Source organism: Rissa tridactyla, chromosome 8 (genome assembly GCF_028500815.1).
Source record: "Rissa tridactyla isolate bRisTri1 chromosome 8, bRisTri1.patW.cur.20221130, whole genome shotgun sequence".
Lineage (NCBI taxonomy): Eukaryota > Metazoa > Chordata > Aves > Charadriiformes > Laridae > Rissa > Rissa tridactyla.
In genome coordinates, this window is record NC_071473.1 from 52,579,746 (window position 1) to 52,605,695 (window position 25,950).

At 45.8% G+C, this 25,950-nt stretch overlaps 1 protein-coding gene across 17 annotated transcripts in view; it reads right to left on the reverse strand.

The window, feature by feature from the left end:
- Nucleotides 1-218: 218 nt before the first annotated feature.
- Nucleotides 219-25,950, reverse strand: part of DOCK7 (dedicator of cytokinesis 7) — a 117,509-nt gene continuing 91,777 nt past the window's right edge. For 7 of the 17 annotated variants that reach the window (XM_054212727.1, XM_054212726.1, XM_054212720.1 and 4 more), the window contains 19 exons: nt 25,629-25,764; nt 24,347-24,443; nt 23,881-23,898; nt 21,822-21,918; nt 20,793-20,927; nt 19,960-20,112; nt 17,867-18,025; nt 17,505-17,605; nt 16,368-16,560; nt 15,810-15,953; nt 14,706-14,837; nt 13,657-13,671; nt 8,262-8,387; nt 6,844-6,933; nt 5,896-6,132; nt 4,564-4,707; nt 3,587-3,693; nt 2,337-2,504; nt 219-742 (listed from right to left, as the gene is read on the reverse strand). In XM_054212727.1, the coding sequence (XP_054068702.1) occupies nt 700-742; nt 2,337-2,504; nt 3,587-3,693; nt 4,564-4,707; nt 5,896-6,132; nt 6,844-6,933; nt 8,262-8,387; nt 13,657-13,671; nt 14,706-14,837; nt 15,810-15,953; nt 16,368-16,560; nt 17,505-17,605; nt 17,867-18,025; nt 19,960-20,112; nt 20,793-20,927; nt 21,822-21,918; nt 23,881-23,898; nt 24,347-24,443; nt 25,629-25,764 (2,295 nt within the window). In that variant the 3' untranslated portion in view covers nt 219-699. Of the gene's footprint in view, nt 743-2,336; nt 2,505-3,586; nt 3,694-4,563; nt 4,708-5,895; nt 6,133-6,843; nt 6,934-8,261; nt 8,397-11,916; nt 12,126-13,656; nt 13,672-14,705; nt 14,838-15,809; nt 15,954-16,367; nt 16,561-17,504; nt 17,606-17,866; nt 18,026-19,959; nt 20,113-20,792; nt 20,928-21,821; nt 21,919-23,880; nt 23,899-24,346; nt 24,444-25,628; nt 25,765-25,950 lie in introns of those variants that run through there. The other 10 variants (XM_054212736.1, XM_054212724.1, XM_054212729.1 and 7 more) reach the window with 4 other exon arrangements.

Genomic DNA, 25,950 nt, shown 5'->3' on the forward strand with positions numbered 1-25,950 from the left:
CCCGGCAGGTGAAGTGGTAACAAGATGTGCCTCGATTCCTCTGATGGCTACAGGTGGAATTATTTTTCTTTGCAGCAATTCGTACTCAGAGTTACAAAGGAAAAAGGATAGGGACAGTCAAAAAATCACCACTTGGTTAAGAAGCGTTACTGCAAGACTTACCTCATCCGAACCTTTTTCCCGAGGATGGCGAGCTCTGAAGTCCAATGCACAGGGAATTAAAGTGTAAACATTCACATATTTAATAGTACCATCAAAATAACCATCATCACTACATTAAAAACTTCAAAAATGCATTTGCGTATGGTCCTAATATAAATTAAATATATGAACTAAAAGTAAATAAATTTAACATTAGGTAATGCTATAAATAAAGGTAAATGCGTTTAGTGTACCTTTGAGTCATAAAAATGCCTTAAAAAACAGGTAAGTTTACAGCTTATCACCAATACTCTGGATACCACTGTCATGATTCTTTTTTTTTTTTCAAACATCGATAAGTCTACATTTGACAATTCAGAATGATTTTTTTGGCCACTGAACACTTTGATGGAGGAAGAGGTGTGTGGGATGTCCAGGATGAAGTCCAAGTTTTATTTCACAATAAAACTTCTTTGATTCCCAGCGCTGATAACAAGGCTCTTTCTTTTCAAAACCTTAATTTTAAGTGCTTTTTTTTTATTTTGGTTTTTAACTCGTTTAGATATCCATTTTGCGAAGGCTCATCCTGCTGAAGGAGTCTCTGAGGGAGAGAAAATACAATGATGAGCTCATTATTTTCCACGATGAAATAAGAAGCCTCGACAGATGAACGATTCTGTACTCGATTTCCAGCATTTTCTACACTTGGCTACTATGAAAATTAAGTCCCCTGACATTAACTCGTTGCTTTGCAAATGAATTGGTTTTGGCTCTCTATCTGGGAGCATTCAACTGCCCAAGGTTTAGTGACACGGAAGGTGACAGAAAGTTTAATTCCTGTGGACGTGGAGAAGCAGCACAAACCACCTGCACTACTGAAATCTTATTTAAGTCTTTCAAATAAATACCTAAGTGGAATTTGCCTGGAATACCTGTGTTAGACTCCCTGCACAGGCTGAATTTCACAAGATGAGAAAATAATTACCACAACGAAAAGTGCTTGTGCCATTCCCAGCGGGGTGGGGAGGGAAGCCCCGGTACTCCCACCATCCCAGCCAGAGGGAACGGACCCCGCAGAGAGCAGCCGCTCACGGTACGGATCCCAGGGAGAGCTTAAAACGTCCCGAACCCGAAGTAATGAGGCGAGGCTGCCCTTCTGCAGTATTCACCAGACAGAAAAATACATCAAATTCAGCCACAGAAACACTGCCAAGCCCTGCCACGCGAGCTGGGAACACTCATTGCCTCCTTCGTCCAACACTGAGTCTTGCCCTTTCTACAATGTAATTTTGCCAAGTTTCTCTTTTCACAACATTTTTTATGCTCTCCATCGCTCTTTACCTCTGAACAACACTTACATGAGGAGAGGTTCAAAACCAGGGCTGTATTCTCCTAAACCAACGGCATGGACATGAGCTGAAGTCCACGTTCCCACCATCTCCTAAAGGGTCTGGCGTTAGAGGCACCGGCACCGTCCTGCTCGGTGCTAACAAAGCCCCTTCCAGAAAACCCCTCGCTGGTGTGAGCCCAGGATGCCAGGGCAGCCTTGCTGGATTGCGTTTGCCTGCCTTACTGACAGGGGACACACAGGGGCTGTCAAGCCAAAGATTACATGGAGGGAACCTGCTGGGAACACTTCTGCTCCTGTTCTGGGAGCCAGAGCCTTGGTAGAAGCTTTATGTCCCCCTGCTGAGCCACAGCTGGTGCCAGCGGATGACAGTGCCACGGGCTCTGACCTGCTTCATACATTCCCAGTGGGGCTTTTATGTTCAGCCTCACTGGAGACGAATAAAAAGCCCAGACTCCAGCTGACCTGTCTTCCAGCATGGAAGACACCAACTGGTTTTCCACCCTGCCTGCCCCTGGAGCTCCTCATCCCAGTTTCACCGGGAGCAAACAAGTGACAAAACCCTGCCACGCTCAGGGTGGGTTTGAATCTAAAAAGAATGGGATGTAGGATGAAAAAAACCCCAAACTTGTCATAGATCAGGAAGAAAAGGGACCGTTGCAAACACCTACCATTACTGCTGGGAAGGGGATGTGCTCTGAAGTCAGGACAGAAGGGGAAAGGGAGGGACTCAGCCAAAAGAGCCAGAATTGAAAATAGAGAGATGCCACAGGTTCACCAGGAAGATCAGCCACCCCGGTTTCACACCCTCCTTATCTCTGCTGAAAGAGTAAAATCAAATATCCACCTGTGGCAAGTGACCGGCAGCACTGCCTTATACAGCTGTGGGATCTTTCTGTTTATCAGAGGCTGGAGGGCTTCCTTTAACCGGTGATAATTCCTTTCAAGTTCTCGCTGATACTCCTTTTGGTCTGGACCGATCAGGCTCTTGTTCTTGCGCAGAGCATCTTCGCATCTAGGAAACAAAAGCCGGTGAAACTTGGGCACATAAAAAAAAAGGACTGCTTGCTAGAGACTTGCTAATCTAATAGTACAAAAAAAAAAAAAATCATTCTGTTCCTCTGGGATGACACATAATATCCTCCTCTATCTTGTCTTTCAGGTAATAAAGACTCAGCTAAACCGGTTGGCGTCCACGAGGAAAGGAGAGCATGTCCCATTTCCCATTTCCCATTTCCATTTCACTTCCAGAGTGACAACTCCTATTTTATTTTAATTTACTCTCCGGTTACATTTATAATCTCTGAAGAGAAACAAAAGGCTGATCTCCACATAGTCACTTCCAGTCCAAGAGGATTTAAAAATGGATAGATCTACTGCTCTCCCCAAAAAAGATTAATAAATAGCAGACTATGAGATGTTCATCAGGAATTCTTCTACTTGGAAAGATGTAAATTTAACAAAGGGTAGGAAAAGAACTGTATCATCAGTGCCACTTACTACATATGGGAAAACTGCATTGCCACCGGATCTATTTCCATGGAACATTTTTATTTCAATTATTTACTTTAATTCCTCGGTGCTTGCAAACACGATGCTGGAGTGAGACTGCAGTTTGCATTACTCAAGAGGAAAGCGGAGCAGCCAGCACACTTCTTGAGAGAATTCTGCCAGCATGCTTCCACTCCGTTTGGAGAAATTCACTCCAGAAGGAAAGTAAATCTCCCGGCCAATTCAGCAGCTTCTCCCGACCCTGCCAAGCTGTGAGTTCATTTGCACCAGCGTGGCTAGGTGTGTTTTCTGAAACAGGAGCACTTGTTCACAACTGAGCTGCCATCACCAATTCGTTCCCGACAAACAGCAAAGCCAAACAACTTCAGCCGCCTGACCGGACTTAAATCATGGACCTGCAGCACCAGAGGAACAGGGAACCAGCTGGGCAGCTGAGGAATACAGCCGCATACGGGAACCGGACAGATGGAGTTACAACATGAATACTCCTCTCTCCCGATACCCGCCGGGTTACTGCACATGTCCCTGTCTGCGGCAGCAGCGATAACCGCATCTGCCAGGCAGTTTGAAGACAATACTCCATACCTTTTCGTGAAGTCTTTGAAACAGAGCCGTAGTTTGTTATGATGCCTGAAGAGCTTTGGATCGTTGGGTATTTCAGACAAGAAAACTTGTGCAACTTCTAATGGTCCCTTTAGGAGCAGAAGAGAAAAAGTAAGTTTCTTGGAACCATCGGTCATATCCAACTGCTGGAGAAACTTCTTGCGCACAGAAACATTCGTAAAATGCAACATTTCCTCACAGAATGCATCTTGAAGAACTGCAGCTGGTAAATCTGGCATAAGTCACCAAACATCATGACAGCTGAATCTCTTTGTTGTGTTTTTTGGTTTTTTTTAAATAGAACTGGTTTTGGAAAACACTGTGAGAAAATGCACAGATTCTACATTTGTTTTCTCTTATAAAGACTCTTGACAAAGTCTGCTCAACTCACAATTAAGACAAAGTTTAAACAATGCAGACGGAACCAAGGAATTGTTTTGCCGGCACTGAAAACTCAACCCACAACTTGAAATTCCAGGTGATTTTTTTCCAGCCTGTGCATTAGTACAGCTTTATTCATACTCCGTCAGTTTTTCCTCAATTTTTCTCCACTCACTAGTTTTGCTTTCCATTTTATTCAAAAACCACAGCAGGACACAATCCCACTTCCACCCACCAGAGCCTGGCTAAGCAAAGGGAAAGTAATTAATTTTCATTAATAATAAAACAGAGCGAGCAGAAACAACTGCGAATGCCAGGAAGGAGCAGGTAACTGGGGAATGAGGGCTGTCTCTTCTCCACCACTTTCCAGATCTGACCACATTTTAAGGACTCTAATGGCAAAGTCACTGAGAGCAGCTGGGCTAGACCCCCCACCAGTGACCTTAAACACATCCCACAGACCGAATGGGGAAAAAAAAAATCCAAGGTAATTTAGAACTAAGTCCCAACGCTGAGCCTCCACTGCGCTGAGTGACAGGCACTACCCCGGTGTCTCCAGCTCGGACAGTGATCCTCACCTGATTGACTGTGGTACCTACTGATCCTTGCAGCACCATCTGCAGCATCTTTGGGTCCGCAGGGTCTTGGTGGGTTGCAAAAGCTAATTCCTGTGTTTTCTTTTGCATGTCCTCTATGGCAACTTCAATGGGCGTCAAAATGATCTAAGCAAGTAGCCAGAATAGAGAACATTTGTTATGGCTGAGACTGTCAACCAGTCACACACTTTCAGAAACACCAAGGTCACTTTGGGGTGGCACAATGAAGTGGTGGAGGATGCCGATAGGACTGACAGAGTCCTTGCATGCTCTAGTGACAGAGATTGTAGGTGGTGTATGGTTGGACTCGATGATCTCAAAGGTCCTTCCCAACCATGAAGATTCTATGATTCTATGACAGTCCGGCAGAAGCACTTTAGAAATGCATCCTCTTAGTCTTGGTTTAGGAACATCAAGAGAAAGTCAGATTTTTAGATGTGTTTCTGCATCTAGGGGTACTCATGAGCTTTCTGAGATTGCTTCTGAGGCGGCAGACTTGTGTTCCTTTGTGGTCACTGCAACCAACTACCCACGGTTATAGCACTATGTCAGTGCCTAAACCCCCACAGTTTCCCTGCCTTGCATGAAAATGCATTTTTCATTGTGTCCCAGGTACCACATCAGTCCTACCCTTGAAAAATTAACACAGCTTTGGGAGAAACCCCTCTATAAGGCCTCAGGACCCCACTGGCCTGGGTCTGCTGCGGCCACGCAAGTGAGCTGTAACACAGAGCAACGGGACAGGCTGGATGGGGCTTTGGGTAACGTGGTCTAGCGGAAAGCGTCCCTCCCAACCCAACCCAATCTATGATTCTATGGCACGTTGTTCAAGCAGAATGGAAGGGATCAGCCTGCGTTACTACAAAGTTCACCAAGGGCCCTTGCGTGTATCAGCTGCTGGGAGCTGGATACACTGCTAAAGAGGTGGCAGGACATAGCGCATTTTTAAATTGGTCTAGTTTTAGTTTAGGTTGAATAGAACCGGGGAAAAGTTGAACAGAAACAAGGCACTCTTAAAACCAAAATAAAGGGGTCTCATGCACAGTCCCTGCAGTGAAGCATCAGAGCAGCTCACGATGGTGCTGTCTGCTCTCGCTCTCTGCTGAATTTCTACATCTTTAGCAGAAAGGGGAAAAAGTAGAGTAGAGATGGCCAGGAGGGTACATCTGTGTTAACGTGACGGTGTGAAGGGACATGGCCGCGCTATGAAACTACACATACAACAGTACATTATGCACAAGTTTCAGCAACATCCACTTCCCTTGTATAAATTTCCCTTCAAACACAGGAAGCCCCTGAGAGCGCCAGCCTCACCTCCTCTTTGTGGATGACGTTTATCCTGGTTTTGATGTAAGGGAAAGCGTGGGATGTCGTCAGGATTGTTTTGCGCTTGAACTGCTCGTGCAGCTCCCCGTGAGCTCGGCCGTCCAGCGTGAAGGGCGTGCAGTACATGAAACGCCGCAAGTTGTAGTTCTTGTCAAAGTAAGTTATCCTGTCCTTCATCTCGTACGTGTCAAAGTACGGCTCCACGTAGGTTATCTGAATGTAGGCCTGGAGGAAGGAAGCCAGGTGTGCGCGGTGAGCTACAGCGCCAGAGAAGAGCCGACTCCTACGCCAAGCTTTTTAGCAGTGCAATAACCCAGTTTACTTGCTTTCCTCTTGAAGCCACCTCTGGAAGAACTAGGACTGGTTTTTTGCCTTTACTCAGAAAATCACACTGACATTGACAGGGACACGGGGTGCTGGTGCTCAGCAGCTTCTGGGCTAGATAAAACACAGCAGACTGCCCCTCTCCTCTCATGCTCTTCCCATGAAGCGTTTCCTTCCTTTCCCTGCAGATAACGCCCTACCCCAAGCCACAGTCCCATTTCCTAGGCACGCTCCTGTTGTTTCTGCTACGCTTAAAGGACGTGGCACAAGAATGATAAAACGCTGCAGCTGCAAGAAAGTCAGAGGCCAGTGAATGGCGAACTCCCTTCCTTCCTTGCATCCAGTGGAGGCTACAGAGAACGGCAGAAGCTGCCTGGGCCTCTTCTGTCCTTTCGTCTCCTCCCTTCCCACCATCCACCACGAGGGCAGGGCCTGGGGCAGGGAACAGAACGGCTAATTCTGCATTCCTTTGCTGGGATGACTTTCCCCAACTCTCATCCCGAGCAATCACAAGAGTCTCTGTGTGTGGATTTCATCGCCTACTTGGCGAAATTCAGGGCGGGATGTGTTCCATCGCTTTCGCATACATTCAGGACCTTGTGTTCTTCTTACCTTGTTAGGATCTAGTTTACATTTGTCCACAGGGTTTGAGTCCTTAATCACTTCAAGCACATCTTCACCAAACCGTTCTCCGTAAAATCCCTACAATCAAGAGCAAATGCATTGAAAGAAAACATCAAATGCAGCCGTGAGAGATGGGGGTTGGAGAGACAAAGTCATATTCAGGGGAGGTGAAGCTCCACATGCCTTCAACAGTAGCTGTGCCGGGGCTGAATGTGATCTGCTGAACCTAGGAGGATTAAATCAGACGCATTCCAGGGGCAACAGGAAAAAAACAAGCCTAACGCCCTGGAAGGCAGGAGAACTCGGGAGCCTTCCAACAGCATACACACGCTGCGTGGTTCTGAACAAGCCATTTGAGCTCGCTGTCTGTCTGTGAGCTCAACTGAAAACCGGGGTCAATACGGGATCTGCCTGGAAATCAGGTGCCGCATCAGAGCGCGGCTTTGCCGGCCCGGGTGAACAGCCAGATTCTGAACTCAGTTTCATGCGCGCAAACCTCAAACGACACTGCTGCTTTCAGCACAACGTGACAGCAGCTGAATCGTTGGGAGCAACAACGTGACGTCGGATATATTCTAGTAAATAAAGTAGGGCTGGGTCTGCCCTCTGGCCCTACGAACAAGTAGCACGGCACGGCCCACAGTGCTTACTGGGAACAGTCTCTGACCCTTGCTGTCCCCCAAACTGTGCTAAGACATTATCTAGACACAGGCTAGTTGGCACAAAACCAGGCCAGACTAACCATGACACAGTACGGATGATCCCTGGCTGGTACCTGGAGCTGCACTCAAGCCCCAGTTAGACTAATCAGAGTTGCCTTTGCTCGTTCACGGCTGAAACAAACTTCAGACCTGTGATGTCCCGGCTTCAGGGGCTCTGGAATTCAGCCACCTGAAGAGGGTTCGATCTCTAGGAGAGAGGGACGTGATGTGAAGGCAACAAATTGACAGCAAAATGCAATACTTCTGAAAGTCAGATCCTGAAAAGCATCTCAACCTTTTTTCAAGCCCAGGTCATTTACACCAGGGGGCTGAAGAGAAATGCAAACACTGCACGATATGCCACAAACTCTCGAATGATCATAGCAGGTCTCGCTGCAAGACCAGGGAAAACCCATGGGACTCCTCTGCCTGCATTCCTCCCGCCTCCTGCAGAGGTGGCACCGGCAAGAGGACAGGAGACATCAGGGGTGACCGCACGAGGCTCTGCAAGCTCTTTTGCCAAGCGACTGTTTCTCTAAGCTCAGCCTTGCATCAGGCTCCAAGAGGCTCAGCGCTGGTTTTGCCCAACGATTTCAATTTCCGCCACTTCCTGTAATTTGGCAGCGCAGCTCTTAAATAACTGATGCAAAACAGTTGAACTGCAAACTCACGGACAGAATTTGAGGTCAGCCACAATCATCTCACCTCGAGCCTATGGGAAATTTCAGCTAACTTTGTTATCGCGGGTTCCTTGTAAACAAACTCTTGCTCATCCAGGTCTCCAAATTTAGTTCCATAAAAACCAACCCGGAAGTAGGTGCCAAACATCCTCTTTCCGTCCTAGGTTTGGAGAAACAAAAGGTTATTTCAGTGTGGAGACGTGCACACCCCCAAGCATGGCTGCAGGCAGGCTCCTGAAGTTATGCAATATAAAAAAGAAATTAAAAAAGAAAGTGGGAAAAAAAAACCAGAAAGAAAGAAGGGAAAGAGAAACACACCTGGAATTCAGCATGAATGCATTTAGCAGCAATGAAATTATAAACTAACATGAAATTATATGGATCAGTTATGACCATTAGCCCAACCCTGCAATGACTTTTCCCACCCCAGGAGGAGTCCGGAGGTGTTGGACGTCTCTGAGGAACAGTCAAAGGCAAATCCCTTCGTTTGGGTAATTATTTCAGGCTCTCCAAATCCTATGCAGACACCCCTTAGCTTGGTCCATGCCCTTTAGGCAAAGACACGGGCATTTCCAGTTGCTGAGAGCCCGCAGCACACAGACACCCCCGAAAAGTCCCCACACAGGAGCCCCCATCATCCACTCGCAAGTAATTGCAGGATTGGGCCCAAGTCAATGTCCGGTTCACTCACACACACACACACGCACGCAAGTGCTTTTTAAATAGCATGTCAACTGGAGGGTGTTACGTTCTCTTCTAGTAACTAATGTCTAGTACGGAGGAGGGCCAAAGTCACTCCTGGTGAAAGCAGATGCAATCCACTGTATCATGTACCTGCTTCCATTTGAGCCAGTGGTGAATTTGGCCCAGAAATGCAACAAAAGTAGAGAAACAAGAAAGATTTTTGCTGGAAAAGTAACGAAGAAAATCTGATTAAGAGAGAGAGAGAGAGAGAGAGAAAGAAAAACGCTTTAAAAATAAATCACACCTTTGGTTTTGTTAAAAAAAACTCACGCTGCATGCACAAACCAGAAATGCCTTTCAGCAGGAAACTCTAAAATGTTCACCTTTACTCTCGTGAGAAAGTGTGATGTAGTACACAACGCTTAATGTTTCTGAATCTGGGCTAGTGTTTGGTTTCAAACAGCACTTAAGAGATGTCCTGACTGCCATGTATGATTTTTTTTTTTTTTAGTATTTTGCAAATCTTATGGTGATGGTGAACATAATCTATGGAAGGCAAAGAGGATGAATAAGCCAAACTAAAATAAAAAAAACCCTTAGGTAAACTACAGAGACTAAAAAGCATTGTCACGACATGCCACCACCTGGCCTGGAGGACACTCTGGAGGCTGCGCCTTTTTGGGGCGAGGGCTGCTGCCCACCCCAAGGGCCTTCAGGAGGGCAAAGCTCCTTGATGCCCAGCTCTGAAGTGACCAGAGCCAGCAGCAGCCTTGCTTAATACCCACGGGTCACATCTTGGCTTCACCATGGGACACTGACAGATAGAAAATTCATCAGCTCTGCTCTGGCAAGAGCGTAGACACACTTAAGAAAACAAGGAGTCGCAGCAAGAGTTGCTCATATGCTTAATGTGGCGCGGGTGGCTCCTTGGACCCCCTGCTCTAGCCCGGCTCCCCCAGAGAGGGGCTTTTACCCAGCCCCACCTGGCAGCACAGACCGCAGGGTTTCCTCACACCATCCCCAGAAGCACCTCCCAGGGTGTAACCCCCAGCTGCAAAGCTATTGGAAGTTTTATTGGAAGTACCATCTGGCAACACCTGGACTCCACTGTCTTTCTCCAGTGCCCTTCCCTCTGGACCCATACAGGAACGAACACCCTACTGAACCCTTAATTTACTCATCACTACCTTCCCAAAGCCAGAGTTTTGGACAATACTACCCATGCTGAACTCCCTTGACGCCCAGCATTTCCAGCTTCCTGTGGTATTTTTTTTTTTTCAATTCAATCCTAACTTTAGTCAGAAGACTGTGATTCCAGGATTCCCTTCTCAAAGCACTTCCCATGTCTGCCCAAAGGGAATTGCCATACAAAACATCTCCCCAAACCTTACGCCAGAGCCTGGACATGCTCCATGTGGAATTTGGTGGGATCCTGCCCCAACCCATGGGAACAGGACAGGCCCCAGTGATGGAGGACATGCTGCTGCTCTTCTAACTCACGTGTTTTTTCCTACCTACTTGGCGAGTGACTTTCAGGCTACAAAGTGTTTGCAGAACCTGATCCCCAAAAGGTATCTGCCACATGGACATCTGCCCAGACACTTATCTGTTACAGGCAGCATGCATTTACGTTGCTGTAAAAATAACAGCGAGTGAGGAAGAAAATGCTGTCTGTTGATCAGCATTAATTGATAGGGAGTTCTGGTGGCATTTACTAAATGCATGAAATAAGAGTAATGGGGCTCTGGGAAGTCCCAGGAATGGTAGCAGCAGGGAAGCCCGGTGAGATTCAGTGCCTTTGTGTGAAAGCAGCTTCCAACTTATATACCTGTTTCATGGGCATGAAGACCAGCTGCACTGTCTTTTCCTGATAAATCCAGTTGCTGAAACTCAGTTATCACAAGGATCCCAGGGGGAAAAGCCAGCAGTGAGGAGGACTGCTTGGCCCCTCATGCGACAGAAGCATCTCCCCCACGAAGCCCTGGATCCACCAGCCATGACACGAATGTGACTCATGTTGGGGGATCTGTACCTGGAAGCAAAGGGCTGGAAACACACTCCTCCGGGAGAGCAAACATCTACGGTCCCTTCCATACCTGACACAGCCATTCAGTAGCTACCAGCCCCCTGAGATGAGGAGAGCTCAATTTCTTGCCTGGCGTTAAAAATACAGGATGGCTCTGTACTTTCAATTGAAATTTAGCCAATACCAAAGTCTATCTAATCATAGTACTGAAAATAAGAAAAATAACTTAAAAATACTCCATGGTCTTGTTTCTGAAAAGAGCTAAAAATGCAGATATGAGGGAGAAATTATTAAAAGCATTTTATCTCCTATTATTTTATGAAAAATAATAGGTCTTTGGGAGGAGAAGAGAATGAAGGTGAACACTGAATAGCCATTACAGAACTGGCAGAGCAGATAACAGCCACCATGATTTATGAAGGTTCATGATTTGTTATTATGCATGGTAAATACCTTTCAAAATTGCTGGGAATAAAGTTTTAAGAGTTATCTCTTGCACGCACACAAAAAGCTTTGCCAACAATACTTGAAAAATCAGAGGCAGGAGTGATCATCCGCTTTCTTCACCAACACCGAGCAGCTGCCTGAAGGCAGAGTCAGCCCGGAGTATGTAGGAATAAAAGCGACTCCTTCATACACACTGCGCAGAATGCAAAATCCAACCATCTTTACCAAACTGAGCATTGTTATTTTCTTGCTAAATTTTAACCCAAGGGCCTCTGCAGTGTTGCCAACTATTACAAGTCTTCCAATATTGATGTTCTGAAAGTACCACCAGCTCCTGGAGTCCCGCTATTCGATGGCAACCTCACCCTGCGCACTTTAAAAAGCCTTTTTTAATTTTCATGGCATAGCATGAAAAGATTTTTCCTAACAACTTTCCTAACTGGAAAGTAAACTAAAAGAATTAACTGAACATTTATTCAATGAACAAAACACACAAGCAGAAAAACCCACCGCTTGGTATGTTACAGCAGGTCTCAGAAATGCACTGGTGCCATTCGGTGCTTGTAGTTGGCAATACTACTTTCCTTGTGACATGAGGGGGGGTCCCGCTGTTGGCATAGCTCTTTGGTAAAATGAAATTGGGGGTTCCACAGTGTAAAACAAAAAAAACAAAAAGGGGAGGGGGAGGGGGAAGAGAAAGGGAAGGGGGGGAAAAAATTCCACAAGTAGGAACTTACCACAACAGACAATAGTAAGAGTGGGGAGGAGGGTCAGCAACCAGGGCGATAGAGGAGAAAACAGAAAGTATTTAATTAGGGAAATTTCAAAAAACAAACAAGCAGCAAACTGGCAGCAAATAAACTTCAAAATAAAAAAGGGTGCGCATCAATTAAAGTATTTAAAATAAGGGGAAAAGGGCAAAACATGCAACAAATCTGAAAGCTACAAAGCACAAAGATCAGAAAAAGTGTGGCAATGAAGGAGCACGATGACAGACGAGAACAGAAACCATGGCTGTCTTTTACCATGCAGTAAAACATGACTGAGTGGTGTTAGAATCATAACCAATGACAGGATTTTCTTCAGGGGTCGATTTAGGGGCAGACGACTCAAAAGAGATGCTCACAGGCCGTCAGCTTTGTTGGCTACTGACCACAGCTCATTGACTCTCCTAGGACACGTACTCTGGATTGCTGTCCCGCCTTATCTGCTCCGACTTTTCACAGGAACAAGCAAACGATTTACAGGGCCAGCCCTTAAGTGTCAGGGGTTACTTTTAAGCTACTGAACTTCATTTCTTGCCAGGCCGGATTTAAAACTGACGTTCAGACATCACCAGCTCAAATTATTTGCGTCACACAATGCCAAAGAACTTTGTTCTTGGCCCCAATTTGGGAAGCGGGGCCTTAAATGCTCTCCTGTGGTGGAAACGTGGAGTGAGATGGCCCATACCGAGTTGCCTGATTCACAGAAAAGCAGAGATTAACCGGACAGCTGAAGATTAACCAAATAGTACAACACCATATTCATAAAACATTTAAGACGTCTTCTGAGCCTTCTCGACGCTCATGTACCCAGTGTGTCGACCGGACTAGGGCCCCAGTTATCAAACTCGCTGTGCTGTGTGCCACTATGGATGAAGCCGACTGCTTTGTCTATTTTTAATCCAAATGTGCGGTTCTCATGGTGTACGTTGTAGAAATGTGAGCAAACAGCCTCTACAAACATGAAAGCAGCACAACTGACTCCAGTTAACGCAACCGAGGTCTTTTACTGCCCGGCAAACAGCTACGTAACAAATTGATTGCTCTTAAATGAACAGAAGGAAGCAGCCTATCCTCTGAGACATGGTCTGCGCGTGCAGTAGACCGGTTTTGTGTTTCAGCACCTCTGAGCATTATTGCTTAAATCGACCCCTGTGGGTGGGGTGAAAATATGGTATGAAGGGATGATATTCTGTGTCAATGCTGATGAAAAGAAATATAAACAAATTATAAAAACAAACTAGTGATGATACAGTGGCTCATTCACCAAAGAACCTCATTAGTGGAACACATCAGCATCCATGCACTACCTACAGCTTCTTACGAAGATTTTCCTACTACATCCACAATCGGTTTATTGGTATTTCTTTGGTTAATGAATTGTTTTAACAGCAGACAGCAACAGAAATACCCACAACTAGCACATGTGGGCAAGCGTTGGCGTGAGTCATCTGAAAAATCTATTAGTGTTCTTTACTAACTAAAATGGAGTTACCTACCTCCCAGCCAGTACTCTGTGTAATAAAAAGTAAAAAGCGCATGTCACAGAAACCAAAAAAAAAAGTTTCAAAGGCCAAAACATGACCATCAATGTAAGGTATCATAAACCTGAAATGGTTTCAATGATTGTAAGTCATCATGCATCCAAAACGGCCTTCTCTGGCCTAGAAAGACACTCAATGATTGTCCTCTATCCATGCACTTAACCTCGGGAATCTGGCAATGCCAGGACATGGAGAAAACCACCAGACCCTCAGCTGGATCCCATGGAATCGATGTGCTAATCAACATCTACTGAGCAGCTGATGGCAGCATAAGGGTAAGCACACCAACAGCCAAACGACGGACCCAGCAGCCCATGACCAGAAAGCTGGTTGGGGTGGGGGGCTCAGAGTAGCACTGGCACGTACCAGAGGAGGGTCTGCCGAGTGCTAGCCTGCCCTGATGGAAAGGCATGCACCCCACAGGCCTCTCCTAGAAGGTAACACGTGCTTCTTAAGAGTTGCCAAGTGCCCTCGTCTCCTGCTTAGCTGAGGTCGGTTGAGCTTTGTGAGGGTTGATAACTTCTGATGTCTCTCAGCAAATGCTCAGCACCTGAGCCGGTGGGGTTTGCACCATCTAAGTTTAGAAAGGTTCCTTCAATTATTTATCCACCATATGAACAGACAAATAAAAACCCAACATTTCTGAACATTACCTACCAGGCTAAAGGCAAGATACAGTGTTTTTCCCAGAAATACAGCATGCAAAACACAGGTTAAAATAAACATCTGAAAGGATAAACTGACAGATGATTGGAATTTTTAACTCTTGGATATTTCTAAAGTTACAACGAAACTTGGTATGTGATGTCTCTCATGTTTCTCATGTTAAATGTCCAGAGAGAAAAAATCCTGTTGGCGATCCTTGCATTTACCGTGGATCACCATTTGACAATTCTCGTGTAATTTGATTAAAATGTTTTTTCCTTAACAAGTAGTTTTTATTTGCACTGAGCATTTGAAGTTTCTTCACAATTCCCACTGCAGCTGAAAATTCAAATCATTACCTGGTGAACAATCTTGCTGAATGCTTCTTGGAGTTTACCATGAATAGTAGATAGCTTCTTGGCATCTCTATTAGCTTCATGAATAGGAATAAGGACTTTGTAAACCTCATTAACTGCTTCATACATGCCAGCCTACAAAAATAAGGTCCATCAGATTGCTCCATCAATTCAACTGCAAGAATGATACATACTACCAGCATCTAAATTATAAAACTGCAAAATGAAAAGGTGGCACTGTGACGTAATCAGCACCTTTTCTTAAAATACACCCATATGCGAATGGAATGAAATAAAATCCCCAGTCGGCTTTGGAATCAAGAGCCTACTGCATTATACGTTGCTACTTATAAATGAGATCATTAACAGAATCAAAACTGGGGCATTTTGGATGGATATATGCACAAGAGCACAACAAGCTAAACAGGATCCTAACCAAATCTATGGGAATGAAATGGGAAGCTTAAGGGCACAGTACAGCTCGTTCTATTTAGTGCATCTTCAAACTAAGTGACTCCGACATCCAACTTTTGGCACTCCATGAGATGGGCTTTGTGAAGTTTCCTTAGGATGTCTCTAAGGGAGGGGATCCAGCCCCTCACGGGCAGCAACACGGCATCGCACGGTTTAGCCAGCCCACAGCTGGGGTTCAAGCTCTTTCCTCTGGCGTTATTGCTGCTTGTACTTTAACCCGCTGAATGACGTTTCATATTGTGTTGCGGGAAACAATTCACTCACTTTCCTTGGTTTCTGATGGATACGCTACTACCAGCTCATTAACATTGCTCACATAAAGCTCTCAGCCCACTCTTTCTGAAGAGGAGGAACAACATTACAGCCTTTCTTTACTGTTGTGAGCTCCCAAATGTGCGGTGTTGAAGTGGAAGACACTGGAAACACACAAAGGCCTCTTGGTCCCAGATCCCGTTCTTTGCACAGTTTACCCCAGAGGACAAACTGAGCTGCCTTGAACAACTAAAGCTCCCAATGCTCCATGCAAATCAAGTGGTTACAACAGAGTCATGCATAGAGAAAACATTTTCCCTCATATTGCGCATCAGTATAAGATTGGTGAAAAAGATAGGTAAAGAAATTAAAGTCTTCTACCATGGAGAAAGATGCTGCAGCCTGTTCCAGCAATCCCACCAGACCAGCTTCTGTAAAATACTTTCCAGAACAGATACCTTCTTCATCTGGTGATACAACATCATCAGAAACTGCTGACTCTTCCAAAACATTAGAAGATATGTTCTATGGAGATATAATGTAGACAAAATACTTTTACTCAATTTAAACAACATTCAAAACTCTCAATACTTTGAAATGCTAATATTTTTAAAGAGGCAGCTCTCACATGCATTTTATTTAATTTCCTTCTGAACCAGCACTATACTTCAGCACGTGCTTAAGCTAACTAGACTGGACTACCTCCACGTTCAAAGCTACGTACGTGCTTGTTTGCTCTACTTAGTATTGTCCTGATTAACATTACTAGTCACGGGAACTACTTTCATCAACTGCACCCACTACAAACTGGTTAGATCAAACCAAACAGTAAGCGCAGTATGAGTACGTAGGCACGCTAATACCTGGCACACGGAGATAGTCGGTATCTCAGCAGCAGATGACAAAACCCAAAAATACGTTATGGAGGACAACTCCTACCTGAAATGTAACACACCCTACGGGGAGGTATTTTCGGTCTTCCAGCATGCTTAGATATTCAGCCACCAAGGCTGCAGAGTGGACCAGGCACTGGGCTGATTCGGCGTGATTGCTCCTCTCGGAGTGCTTTCCAGCCATGTTCTGCAGCCACGTCAGGCGCAGGTCAGGGGAATTCTGATAGCCCTTTGCAATCCTAATGGAAAAGAAAACCTCTTTATTAGTATTTAGTTACTTCTGCTTCAATAACAACCACCCTCAGTGCCAGGCTGTGTAGAAACACATGAAATAAGCAGCTATCTAGATGGAAAGTTACCCTAAATGACTTATAGATTTCTGAGCCAGGTAGTGGTGGGGAAGCACCTGCAGCTACTCCCTGGTGGCAGAGTGATTTTGTGGGTGACTGCTGAAGCTCTTGACAAAACTCATATTTCACTTGAAGACTGGTAGTATGCCAAAGATGTGGGATAATCTCAGCAGATCTGCCTGGTTGCTTATGACAAAATCTTTGCTGCCTTGTAAGAAGCCTTCAGGACCATTTGTGCAGATAACACCACGCAATTTGGTAGCTGGGATCTTAACATGGCTCTGGAATATATTTTTTATATGGAGACCATCATATGTACCACCACAAAAAAAGCCTTTTGTGCAAGCAGGTCCTTAAGTTTTCCCTGATGCAAGCAGGGAGAGTTGCCTTTACTCAGGTGGAGGATGAGATTGTCAGAGACTTCTGGGGAATGGAAACTGCTTTTATCCAAGATAAGCTACATAAATGCCAAACAAAACCTATGAACACCACATTCAAGCACAACAGACAGGTCCATGTTGGTCCATGAGCACTAAGACCAAGAACTGCTCCAAAACCAAGCTCTAAAAGGGCTCAAATATGCATCATCTGAGTCCAAAAGCAAAGAGAAGCAGCTGTGTTGGTTTCAGGGGAAATGTGAATCATGGCAAGCAGTGCAAAACAGGTTTAAGTTTAAAGTAAAGTAATTGCTAATAAAAAACAAGTAATCAAAGTTAACAGCAATACAATACCTCCCACTCTAAATACAGGAAGCACTGTACAAAGCCTTGTTTGAACACCCTGCGGAGCACTGACATCTACCGTCCCTACAGTGCAATGGTTATAAACTCTACCTGTACATCAGGTCAATCAGCATTTCTGGATCTTCCTGGTGCTCCTTCATTTTAACTGTGTCGGAGAGGATCATATGGAGGTTGAACACCAGGTCCTGGACCTGTAAAAAATATACTGCTGTCATGAACTGGCAACGGGATTTGAGCCACATACTACGTCTGGACCACAGTCACTCTGAACCTTTGTGTGTCTGAACCTTGGTGTCAGAAATAATCAGGAACCTGAGTTTTATGTACATAGGTGATACAAAAAACCAATTACCTCCTTCAGGGAATACATGCAAATTCCAGCTATAGATGGAGGTTTAAGAACAGATTGTTAATGAACTACCATTACTTTTCTTTTACCTGATTTCTCTTACCTGATCAGGAAACGTCGTCTCCCTAAGTTCCAGATCTTCTTCAGCATACGTCAAAATAGTCTTCAGGGAACGTCGCAAAAATTCCTCATTGAAGTTCTGGGATGTCCCCACCAGGGATGAGAGTGACATGGTCACCTGCATTTTCACTCTGGCAAAGTTCTGCAGCAGAGAAATTGTTATTACATTTCAACAACCTGGAGATGCTGCAACGGTCTGCTGCACCATCAGTGCTCTGGTCATTGCACCCTCCTCCTGACAGACACCTGATACAAAAAAAGACAAGTTTTGTGAACAGGACTGCCACAGAGCAGTGGCTATGGTAAACCTCTGGTGCTGCTGACTTCATAATCTGATGACAGCATTATTAAATTCCAGGTGAAGGTTATCCTGCAAATTTTTAGTTTTCTCTCCTTCTCCCTGCTCTTCTCTCAAGCACCCTGAACAGGATGATGCGTAACTCCCTCTCGTGAATACAGTCTTCATTCTAGACACTTGCTTTTGGTTTGGTCCAGGCTAAAAACTGGAGTCACCGTTAACTCGTTGCTATCAATCCACCAACAGTCCCTGGGCCAGAACCAGTGTGTCCCTCCAGTTCTGCTGCTCACCGTGGGGGACTGTAACCAAAGCAGTGTCAACAGAGATGTCTGGAGGAGCGATACACACCTACATCGCTGCTTGCAAAGTACCAACTGGAAGAGTTAAGTCCGGGTATTTTCTTGACAATTTAAAGTGCGCATGGGTGAGTCAAGCTAAGGTATAATTAGAGGTAAGATATGAATGAAGACAGATTGCTAACTCACCTCCACTAACAGAGCCCATTCAGGAAGGACACACATACTAGCTGTGCCCCAGAAAGGGCTGTGTGGCTGCTTCTGCTCTCACCTAGAGGTGTGCGAACGCAAGGCAGAGGGGAGTTCCTCCAAACAGCCCCCCAAGTGCACACTGTCCAACCCGAAGTGTATGCAGACCTTCCAAACCGACAGGCTGGGAAGCTCTTGCAGTGGATATTCTAGGCATCTCTCTATAAGCCAACGCGAGGGGCAGCTTCCCTGCAAAGCGATTCTGGGCGTACAGGTCAGGCTGGAGACTGGACACTCCTGCTGTGCACGGACCAACAGTGGGAGGCACTGCATACTCGTTTCGATGGTAAGCTCTCCAACAGCCTTTCTCCCACAGGAATACAGAGAATCATAGAATCATAGAATTGCTGAGGTTGGAAGGGACCTTCAAGTCCAACCATTAACCTACCCTGACAAAAACCACTTCTAAACCGTGTCCCTAAGTACCACATCTACCCTTTTTTTAAACACCTCCAGGGATGGTGAATCCACCACCTCCCTGGGCAGTCTATTCCAATGTTTAATAACCCTTTCAGTGAAAATATGTTTCCTAATATCCAATCTAAACCTCCCCTGACGTAACTTAAACCCGTTTCCTCTTGTCCTATCACTTGTCACCAGGGAGAAGAGGTCAGCCCCCATCTCTCTGCAACCTCCTTTCAGGTAGTTGTAGAGGGTGATAAGGTCTCCCCTCAGCCTCCTCTTCTCCAGGTTAAACAACTCCAGCTCCCTCAGTCGTTCCTCAGAGAGCTGCATCCAGCAGTCCCCAGCCAGTTTATATGTTATAACCTAATGCATAACCTTACGGAGATGATCAAGGGACTGGAGCACCTCTGTGCTGAGGAAAGGCTGAGCCCTGGGGCTGTTCAGCTGGAGAAGAGCGGACTGAGAGGGGATCTCAGCAATGCTGATCAATATCCAAAGGGAGGGTGGCAAGACGATGGGGCCAGACTCTTTTGCGTGGTGTCCAGCGACAGGACAAGGGACAATGGGCACAAACTGGAACACGGGAAATTCCATCTCAACATGAGGAAAAGCTTCTCTCCTTTGAGGGTGGCAGAGCCCTGGCACAGGCTGCCCAGAGAGGTGGTGGAGTCTCCGTCTCTGGAGACATTCCAAACCTGCCTGGACGCGTTCCTGTGCCACCTGCTCTGGGTGACCCTGCTCTGGCAGGGGGTTGGACGGGATGATCTCCAGAGGTCCCTTCCAACCCTGACCATTCTGTGATTCTGTGAAGTGCAGCAGGATACTCACGTTCCCAATCTCAAAGTTTTGCCTCATCAGAAGGTAAAGAGAGGCACTCGCATGCGACCGTATCGTGCTGATACTGCTGCTACAGTGTCTCAGGAGCCTCAGGCACAGATCTGCACACTGCTCAGTCTCTTCTTCAAACAGCAGCTCAGGGAACTAGAAAAAGCAGCACATGAGAACATTAGTGCTTGGACAGACAGGAACAAGCGCTCAGACAAAAAGGCCAGGGCAATCCTCAGCAAGGAGCACACCCTGGCATTAGAGGAAGTCCAATCGCCTCTGTTTTGAGGGGAATGATGCTAATTTGAATCAATTCAGCTTTACAGTAAGGCAAAAGCAGACTCCCTAGTAGCACTGTAAGGCAACTCATTTTACCTACCCCCACTTGCTCCTAGATCTACAGTCTTAGACTGATTTACACCAGGTCCAAAAACTCAGGCTTGAAACTTCAAGCTTTTCCCAGTATACCTCCAGAAACTAGGAAATTGTTTAAATTATGGGCCCAGTAAAACAAATCCATTTTAAGTGAATTTCATACAGCTTAAATTCCACCTGTGCTTTGTACTCCATGCTGTCTAGGTGCCTCTGCCCACTTACTGCCGGCCAGCAGGAACCCACACCAAACTGTACCTTTGCATGCTGCCGTCAAACCCAGAATGCAGAAATATGGGTACTGATCACGAAAACCAGTCGTGTTTTATCAACCCCCAGACCACACTTGCTGAAAGGTCATACTGCACAAAATAATAAATGCCTGGTGAAGTGCAAGGAAGAAAACAGCCCCATCCTCCATCAGCGCCGCTCGGGATATATAATAGCATCCGCAGAGAATTCACCTTTGAAACCAAAGCCCTCTGTGTGGCGAAGCAGTGTTGGAGATAAAGTGCACTTTGGTTGCAGGCCATGCTGTGCAGAAGCACTTTCAGCACTCCGCCCAGGATACTCTCTTTGGACTCCGTCACAGAAACAGTCTGCAGTCAAAAGTAAAAGAGTTGCATGAGCAAAAATTAACCTCCCCTGTGTGTTTGGGTGCGTGTGTAAGAGAGAGAACAACTCCGCTGAAAAGCCCTTTGGCATGGAGAAATTACCCACTTAGCTGGGCCGGCGAAACAGTCACATTACTGAATCAGCCCCCAGGTAATGCAAACCTGACCCATGCGCTAAAGCCAGTGGAACGATGGTGCTTTCCACCCAATGAGGCTCTGACCTTTGGGGATCTTGTTCTACTAGAGGGGAAGTCTGTAGCTGGCCTCCAGGTGGATTTGTTCAGGTGGAAGGTGCAACCTTTGGGATTCCTGGGTCTCTCTGCAGCTCAGAGGCAGCTCTGGTAAGTCTGCTACTGCCCGCTTCCAGCCCGTGCCCAGGTTTCATTTGTACTGAAAACAGGGGACAAAACTGCCGTGTGTCCTGTCCTCGCTCATCTGTGGCGAGTGTGGAAATAGCTGGGCTGCGCACACAGAAACCTGGAAGCTTTCCTGCCCTGTGCAAATTAAGCATGGATACAGGATGGTGACCTGGAAGCCAATGACTCGAGGCAGCTTTGGGAAGAACTAGAGGAATGAGTTAGAATAGGGCTTGGAAATTTTTATAGTTCATTACTGAGTTTTTGAACAACCACTTCTTACACTGCAAAAAGGGAACAGCTTTCAAACAGCCTGAAGGAAACTACTGCAACGTAAAACCAGATCGTTACAGGCCAAGGATTAGGAGAGGTTACGACCACCCTTCCCGCTGCAGCGGGGGAGTTGTACAGTTCTGACGGCATTCAGGCGGTTAAGAGCAGCGGGAAGGTTTTGTTTTAACAAAATGCTGCCAGGCCGGGTGATCGTAATGCTGTTACATCTCTATTTTCTTATCATCCTTACCTGTACAACTATCTCTAGTGTATCCAAAATAATCAGATTCGCTTCCGTTGCAAGATTTCCATCAATAAGTGCCTCATGTTCTATCTCTGCCCTCGATCTAATCAGAGAAAAGAAAGCAGTAAAATTAATTTCTGATTAAGAAGTAGACCTACCTGTTTTCCAGTCAAAAAAAATTTTCACATTAGCAGGAAAACCCCCAGTCACAATGCCTATATTTATTACTGGACAACACTACAAGGATATTTCAATGCATCCATTAAAAGGACAGGAAGACTTGTTTTTTTTACATAAACAAACTTACACAGGATTTACATTCATCATGCTAGGAGAGCTCACACTACTTTCTGACACCTCCTTACTCTCCCAGGAACACGGCAACAGTTTAGAATCAAAGTCCAACTCGAAACTGGTTTAGTAGCAACGTTAGGCATGCAACAGCACGACCAGGAACAGAAGGTATGGGTTTATGTTATAGGCCATGGACACAAGGTGGTGCCACACGAGCTTGCAGATCTGCGCCGTTGATCCCAGCAGCTAGACTGGTTGCAGCACAGAGCGCGTACTGTGAGGGTGCAGCCTTTCTCCGTTTAAGCTACATTATATTACAGTTCTCGAAGAATATCTTGCTTTCCAAGGAAAAAAAAAAAAAAAAAAAAAAAAAGGGCACGATTTTGCTGGTATATGCCAGGCACTCACTTTCCTGGAAAGGCTCACAAAGTTCATGCACCCACTCACGCCGGTGGCCCCAGCAATTCAGCAGCAACCACCTAATTTCAGTGGCACGAGCTGCATTTGGCAAAGATCCAGCAGTATATTTAAAGAGCCCAGCTACGGCCTGTCCTACCACAGGTGCCACCTCCAACAGACTCATGCCAGGCCAAATCACAGCGGGAGTGTGACCCATGGGAACTGACAAAATCCAAGCGCAAAATACACACCAAAGGGGACGGCAGCTGCCTCGGCTCTGGGACCTGTATTGCAGCAACCCTCCCCTGCCACACTCTGCTTCCTCTGGGAGCTGGGTCACACGCTCATTATCTATTCTTCAGGCTCCACAATATGAAGGCTTGGGGCCTGGCCTCACATAAAATAATATCATCTGCATAAAATAATACCACCTGCAATTAGCTGTGCACAACTCTTGGTGCGAAAAGCCTTGCTTATTAGGTTTCAAAGGGCCAGACTCTACCTACACATGCAGGACACACTTGCAGTGCCACAGGAGCGGAGTGCGATGGACCCAGGTCACAGTAAGCAAGTATGGGTTAAAAAGCAGGTCTGTAGAGTTATCTAAGCAGGTTATTTTGTGGGGTGAGATACCATCTTTTGACCATCAAGGTACTCCACAGCATGTGCATGAGGTCCTCCTGGGAAGAGGAGAGGACTCAGACCCAGTGCCGGCAGTGAACTGATGAGTTCTTCAGGCCAAATTTTAATCTGGTGTAACTTTGTCCACAGAGCTGGAGTTGTGCCAAGGTGAAATTTATCCCTACATCACTTCATTAGTAGGTCGAAACACACCGGTCACTTGGCTTTCCCAATACCTCAATGGGACTGGGGTCTCAGACAAGAAGTCACTCCTTGACATAACAAGAGATTACATTCTTGTGTTGGACAAAGCAATTAGAAGCTGTGAAGATGTACTTTCAACTTCAGGAAGCGTCAATGTCTTCAAGGGTAAAATTTGGCCTGCCCTCCACCTGGGCTCTGAGGACCCCAATCTCCAGTTTCTTCAGAGCTTTAGTTGGGCTGAGATCGCCTTCCTAGGATTAGGAACATTTATTTTGCTGGGAGGATGGAGTCTGCAGGTAGCAATTTGAGGAAACAGAAAACGTGCACAGCAAAGCTCAAACACAACTCTTGAGCCCTCCAGATTAAACCACATCAAGAGAGGGCATTTTAAAGGAAACGGGTGTAATAAGCAAAAAGAGCTCATTCCAATCAGTTGCACACACACACTGAAAACTTCTGCCAAGCATCACAAACAATGCTGTGATGATTGAGTCTGCAGATGTACAAAATGGCGATTTAGAAGAACTGCACACCAATGCTACAGTACCTGGCTGGTTTGTGGCTTCTAAAAGCACAGCACATGTGGAAAAACAATCAAAGTGATGGATTAGGGCAGGAAAGGAAAGCGAGCTTTGACAACTCCAGAATGCTCTTACGGAATAAAGGAAATATGCCATGAGATATATATGCTATCTGTGAATACTGTTAATGGATCTTCTCTCTAAATTACAGCTTACTACAGGGTTTTAAGAAGGTAATGGATGGTACCAGTCTCTTTAAACCTCATTGTAAAATCTAAGAAAGCAAGGGCCAGTGGAAAAGCGAAGAGTTAGACAGGGCAGTGTTGGACTAAAAGCTCTTTGCACACCGCCAGCCCTGTTCCAACTGAGGCCCCAAACCTGCTCACACGAGAGCAAAGTGGACTGATACCATTGACCTTCTACGGGGAGAGAGACCCTGCGTTCTCACAGGCACTGTCACATTGTTAACGTAGAAGGATAAGGCAGAGTTACTTGTCAAGCTTTTCCGTGTTTTGACGCCAGTGAGTCATATCCTTTCTCCATCTCAAATTCTCTTGACTTCCAAATGCGCTCCCAGAAGGACTTCTCTCTGCGGGATAATATTAAAACAACAGCAGTCATCTAATGCTAATTTTTTCGCATGGGTAGCAACTCTAGATTTGTTCACAAGTGAGAGGTGACAGCTAATTATGACTTCTTAGAGCCCAAGGCTGTGGCACTCACCCCTAATTCTGTCCCTGCTGAGTGGCATGAGAGGCAACTTCACTTGCAGCGGCTTTGTATGCAAGAGAGCAATCAGCAACGCAGACCACTTTGTGTGTTTGTGAGCTGCCACACGCCAGCACACACTCCGTTATCGCAGAGCTAATGGAGAGAGGCGGCTGAGATACTCAAATGAGGGAGGTAGCTATCAGGGCTGGTAAGAGAAGCACCTTCCCTGGACTATATAAGGAGCCTGGACGTGGCAATTCTCAGCAGTCTGACATTGCTGTCCGCAGCTGTCACACAGTAACGTTCTCAGGGTGGTGCCGAGACCCGCATTCCTACCTCACAGTCTTTTTTACATCTTTATTCTCACTGCTGGGAGGGCAGGGGAATTTCAAGTAATAAAGGCAATCGGGCCAGATTAAGAAAAGAAATACAAAGGTCCCCATTTCTCTGAAGTGATTCATTAATTATGGCTCTAAAATATTTACTCAGCTCAGCCCACAATGACTGGCAGAGTAGGAGACGAAGCCAAAGTTATGATTCTTGTCCTAACCCCTGGGCTGTCCTTCCTCCCAAACAACACAACAAGCAAAAATCATCCGAAGGTGCTTGTGACCCCAACTACTGGCTATTTCAAGCCTTATTAAGTTAGCAGAAATATCCAGGTGTTTTCAGAGCTATCACAGCAAGACCAGGCCGTTTGTTTTCCACTCTGATCCTTCCACAGGACATACTAGAAGGTGGCCCTGAAAGATGCGCCACACTGGAAGCAGTTCAGGCAAGAACACCCCATAAATGAGACGTGATCACACGTACACAAAAGCAATCAAGTAACAAACTGCCTGTAGATGTAAGTTCCATCTACAGGCAGGTTATTTAGGAAAAGCGTAGAGATTTTGCAGACCCAGTGAAGTATGCTGCAAACTGCAAACAGCTTTTTCCAGTGGCCCCTTTGCCTGAACGTGTTGATGGGTAGTATTCCACACCACAGACGGGTGCAAGTAATTGTTGGTGACGGGAGTAGCAGCTTTTGGAAAAAGGGGACAGCCCAGAAGACGTTACTTACCTAGCTGTCCTCTGCTTCTTCGGACCATTTCCTGCCTTGCCCCTATGCTTCCCAAAATGGCTTCTTCAAGTTTGGCTCTCATGTCTTTCGACTTCTTGAATGTCAGACTGTTCATTCTTTCAAATACTTTCTTGCCCTGCAAGTTGCAAATGAGACCATGAGGGAAGATTCTCTCAATCTGGGATATTTCCCAAGCATTCAATCTGGGATATTTTTCTGGGATATTTTTCTACGCATTAACAACTCCTGTCTAAAGACATACAGTGAGAAAGGAATACAGGTTTTGCTGCTAGCTAGATAATCTACCCAGACTCCAGCATCG